Source organism: Sinocyclocheilus anshuiensis, unplaced genomic scaffold (assembly GCF_001515605.1).
Source record: "Sinocyclocheilus anshuiensis isolate Anshui unplaced genomic scaffold, SAMN03320099.WGS_v1.1 scaffold189, whole genome shotgun sequence".
NCBI lineage: Eukaryota > Metazoa > Chordata > Actinopteri > Cypriniformes > Cyprinidae > Sinocyclocheilus > Sinocyclocheilus anshuiensis.
In genome coordinates, this window is record NW_015540861.1 from 475,547 (window position 1) to 480,903 (window position 5,357).

Below are 5,357 nucleotides of genomic sequence, written 5' to 3' on the forward strand. Positions count from 1 at the left end.
GAGAATCAGTCTCAGGGCTTTAATTCGAGAGGCTTTCTCATACTCTCTCACATCTACTGCTCGTCCTTGACCGTTTTTCACCTACTGAGCAGAAATAAGTGACCCATGAACGCTTCAAAGCAAGTTAGTGAATGCTGGGTAGTTACACACACCACAGTTAACATTGAGAAGGGATTTAAAAAAAAGAACAAAATACATTAAAAAAAGAAAAGACATAACCAGTTTGTTTCATCATCGGAACAGATTTTGAGAAATTTAGCATTACATGACTTGCTCACCAATGAATCCTCTGCAGTGAATGGGTGCCGTCAGAATGAGAGTCCAAACAGCTGATAAAAACATCACAATAATCCACAAGTAATTCACAATTTCTTACAAACACGTAGCTTGTCACTTCACAAGACATTATCTGATTAACTGGAGTCATGTGGATTATTGGGATGTTTTTATCAGCTGTTTGGACTCTCATTCTGACGGCACCCATTCACTGCAGAGGATTCATTGGTGAGCAAGTGATGTAATGCTACATTTCTCCAAATCTGTTCTGATGAAGAAACAAACTCGTCTACATCTTGGATGGCCTGCAGGTGAGTAAAAATTTAGCAAATATTCATTTTTGGGTGAACCATTCCTTTAAATTAAATAAGAAACTGCAAAACATCTAATAATTTACCACATAAAATCTCACAGCAATAGTAAATAATTAAATCATACAGCTCTCTGGACTACTCAATTCTGATTAATCAATCATAGCATTTGATGTCATTTTTTTTTTATGATTCTAATCACTCCACACTCTTATTTCTCACACAAAGAAGTAATTTTAACTGGAATATTTAATGTGCATTTATTTACTTAGTATGCTGCCGTGCAATAAGCAGAATAATGCACAGTCATCTAGTCATGATTGAAAAATAAACACCCTCAGGATGAAACAATACTTGCTGGGGTTTAATTAGCCATAATGACCAGCTGACTGAACATTATGCCTTAAATTAAATGAAGGGCAATCATTCAAATGTCAAATACTGAGCATTTTTACCCTTGGAAAGGTACAATTAATGTAGTGCATGAGTTCAGTAGTCTCTAAATCAGGCACTCAGTGCGTTCAGAACTGAATCCCATAGGTCAAACTAAACCTCCAGACTGCATTCGCTCCAGTGGGAAAGACTCTATGCTCTCCTCTCTTTCCCTGGAGGATGTTTGCAGTTCAAAAAGGCATTAGGTTACAAAATCAACTTCTCCAGCCAATAAAAAGGTCAAAGCAGAGTATGAATCACTGGGAGGAAGCAGACATTTCAAACGCCCACTTCCTTCACGGTATCTGCTACGGTTAGAGATGGGAATCGTACAGAATTTAACATTTTCAAATGATTCCAGAATCCTTAACAATTCCTTTAACAGTTCTATTTTTGAACAATATTTGAGAAAATAATTGCATCAGCATCCTGATGTTAAATAACATTACGGACTGCAACGTAACAGTAACAACAATAATAAGAAACATTGAAAATGTATGATCCCTTCACATTTATTCAATATAGCAAAAACAAAAATGGCATCCATCTTCATTGCAAACCATCACATTCAGTATGAAGCAAGCAACACAACTGTTTTCAACATTGATAATATTAAAAATGCTTCTTGATCAGCAAATCAGCATATTATAATAATTTCTGAAGGGTCATGTGACACTGAAGATTGGAGTTTTGGACCTTTGCATCAAGGGTATAAATTACATTTTAATATATATGCAAACATAAAACAGCTATTTTAAATGTAAAAATATTTCACAATATCACTGTTTCCAACTGTATTTTAATGGTAGTGTATGTCAATAGCAGAGATGCATAAACAAAAGAAATGAAACAGTCCATAACCATTAATGGAAGCAAAACATAAAACATAAAAACTTAAAACATACATTTTTGCCATTCAGAGCATGTTTGTTGAATATACAGTTACGTGGAGGAGGTTTTTTGACCAATGAGATTTCACTGTGGGCGGAGCTACTAAGCACTTTGTAATAAAGACAGAAACAAAGCAAAACACAAAATATCTTGTGACGCTCAGTGTGTTATTGCATCACGTCTGGTTAAGTCACACTGTTAGTGTCACTGATTAATACAGTAAGTGACATTTATCATAACTTTAAAACTTGTACACAGCTAATGTATCAAAACAAGAGAAGCTAAACTCTGAATTACACATTAAAAAAGCATGCAGAAATTAATTACTCTAAATCAGAAAAGGGTTTATTTTATTATTAACCAGATCTAAGCACTGAGATAAAGAAAAAACACTTACCAAGATAAATCAGCTTACAATTCACATTTCCAACAGGCTGATTAAACAAAAACGTCACGCGTAGCTGTGTTTAGATATGATTTAAAAGACTTTTAAGATCCCTTAAAGCTTTCAAGTGCATGAGGAGCTTACATCTGCTGTGATCTCAGTGAGGGGAGAGTTATTAATGATGTATCTTATCTCGTATTATTCTAGAGGTGAAGCAACGGTCAGGAACGGAAATTGCAAGATACAAAAAGAATTACACTCTCCATTATCTGTAAAGCTTTAGAAAAAAAACTGCATAGAGAATGAGAGGGATTATCATATGTATGCCCACAAGTCTTGCCATATGTTATCTGCACTATCAATGACCTCCCAAAAAATATAAAAATAATTTAATCGCATACACACAAATGAGTGAAAGTCAGTAGAGTGAGCCAAATCTCCATGTAAGCTCTGAATTCTCAACATTGACCTCATTCACAGTAGTAGAATTACCCAAAACCTTCTCCCATCGCTTTTTCTCTCATTTTATTTCTCCTTTTGGTGCGCAAAACTCAACTGCACCGTTTGTTCTGTACCTAAGTATGGCTTTGGTCCTGGTTCTGGCTTTGTATTCACGGTCTGGCCGAGCGTTCCTGATCCATAAAGGTGAAAAACAGACATACAGCGGTGGTGATGAGGGTGTGCATGGCCTCGTACAAGAGTTTTGGAGAAAACACGCTCCAGATGAAAAGGTGGTATCGGAGACCGGTGACCAGAACCACGTAAAACACATCTGGGATGGACCGCAGGAGTGCAAAGCAGTAGCTGCCATGACCGAGACCCATTACAGCCCTGAAAGAGAGAGAAAAAGACCAGAATAAAGATGTTCAGTCCGGTTATGGTCTGGTCTGAGTCTATAATATGTGTCATTATACAATGCTGTCATAAACCCGTGAGGTCTCATCGACTGTGGTTCATTCCTCGTTTAACGCAAATGGAAAAGCTATTACTTCCTTTACTAACCTTTGATTATGTGTTATGTCTCACAACAAACGTCTATGATACATTCATTAAGACAAATGTCACCTGCCATGGGCTGATGGCACAGCCATTAGCAGGCCTAGATGCAATAATCTGACACTCTAAAAGATAATGGGACCTTAATGGATTGGACTAGACTGGATCAGGCTGGCCTAGACTGCATTAGACTGGCATACACTTGACTGGACTATATAGGAAGGACTGGAATGGACAGAACTGGTGGATTTCTTTGAAATTACTACACTGCACTTAACTGGACAGGAGCTGATGATAGACTAGACTAGCCTAGACTAATTTAAAGTGAACTGGACTGGACTGGATTTGAATGGCCAGGACTGTACTAGTATGGACTGAATTGTGTTAGGCTAGGTTAGATGTCCTCGATTTATAAAGTGGACTGGAATTGATAGACTAGACTGAACTAGAAGGGATTGAACTGGACTAGAAAGGGAAGGATTGGACTAGCATGAACTGAAGTGGGCTAGGCTAGATTAAATGACCTCAACCTATAAACTGGACTGGATTTGATAGACTAGACTGTGCTAGATTACTTTGGAATGAATTGGATTGGACTGGACTAGAAGGGATTGAACTGGACTAGAAAGGGCAGGACTGGACTAGCATGAACTGAAGAAGGCTAGGCTAGATTAAATGACCTCAACCTATAAAATGGACTGGACTACCTTGCACTGAATTGGAAGTTGATGATAGACCTTAACCTATAAACTGGATTTGATAATAGACTGAATTGGATTAGACAACTTTGGACTGAATTGGATTGGACTGGGCTGGACTGGACTAGCATGGACTGAAGTGGGTTAAATTAGATTAGATGGCCTCAAACTATAAAATGAACTGGACTACACTGCAGTGAACTGGAGTGGAGTTGGTTTTAGTGGACTAGATTGACAGGGCTAGTCTACAGTGAACTGAATTAGACTGGACTAGAATGGACTGAACCAGACTGAACTGGACTATAATGGGCAGGAATGGCCATACATGGCCATACATAATCATAATCAGTATGGACTGAAGTGGGTTAGGCTAGATAAGATGGCCTCAACCTATAAACTGGACTGGAGTTGATGATAGACTGGATTTTTTTTAATTACTTTGGACTGAAATGGATTGGACTGGACTAGAATGGACTGAAGTAGGTTAGGTTAGATCAGTGGTTCTCAACCTTTTTTTCCACCGGCCGCACTATGGTCCAAGTGCAAGTCTCGCGGGCCGCACGCATATCATTTACATATTATGTCAGCAATACAAACCAACCTGATTTATAATATTATAGCCTAAATATTATGATATCTAATCGATTACATTCACTGAAATAAATAAATAATTCTACTCCCCATAAATAACACCCAATTTTGACAGCACAATCATAGGCGGAGTTTCACTTTTATGCGTGGGGGGGCACCCACTGGCAGAAGAGCCACTAGTACTTTTTTATATGTTCTACATTTCATGTATTTATGTAACACATATCCTACATTAAAAAATTGATTTAGAATGAACAATAACTGCTGTACAAAGAGTAAAAAAAAGAAAGAAAAGAAAAAAAAAATACCTAATGCAGAGAAAAGCCGCCTCTTTTTCCGAATTGCGCAGATGACCACTATCTTTTTCATCTCTTCTGATAAATTTTCAGTCAAATCGTTTTCTGTGTGCTAGATGAGAGCTAGAGCCCTGCATTTCAGCTTTCTGTGTGCTAGATCAGAGCTAGAGCCTTGCATTTCAGCCCGGGCCCGACGGGCCCCAACTTTTTTACGCCCCTAGGGCTGGGCTTCGGGACAATTTTCACGTCATAGTTCAGACGCGGGCAGGGCCTCGGGCCTGTTTTAGGCTTCTCCTTATTTTTATATTTTAAAAATCCATCAATTAGTGATGAAAAAAGATTGCCGCGCTGTTGGAAACAACACGAGACCGTGCTACCGTGACTGTCCAGAGCGGCTTGACTGTGTTTAGTGTCCCGCAGCAGCAGCAGCATGTATGGTGCGTGCCGTCAGCGCAGCTGAAGAGATCTGCGTTCAAATGCA

The 5,357-nt window shown here is 38.6% G+C and overlaps 1 protein-coding gene across 1 annotated transcript in view; it reads right to left on the bottom strand.

The window, feature by feature from the left end:
- Positions 1–1,922: 1,922 nt before the first annotated feature.
- The window catches only part of LOC107688002 (GPI ethanolamine phosphate transferase 2-like), a 145,138-nt gene continuing 141,703 nt past the window's right edge, over positions 1,923–5,357 (bottom strand). The window contains 1 exon segment of the mRNA XM_016485536.1: positions 1,923–3,126. Coding sequence (XP_016341022.1) covers positions 2,907–3,126 — 220 coding nt within the window. The 3' untranslated portion in view covers positions 1,923–2,906.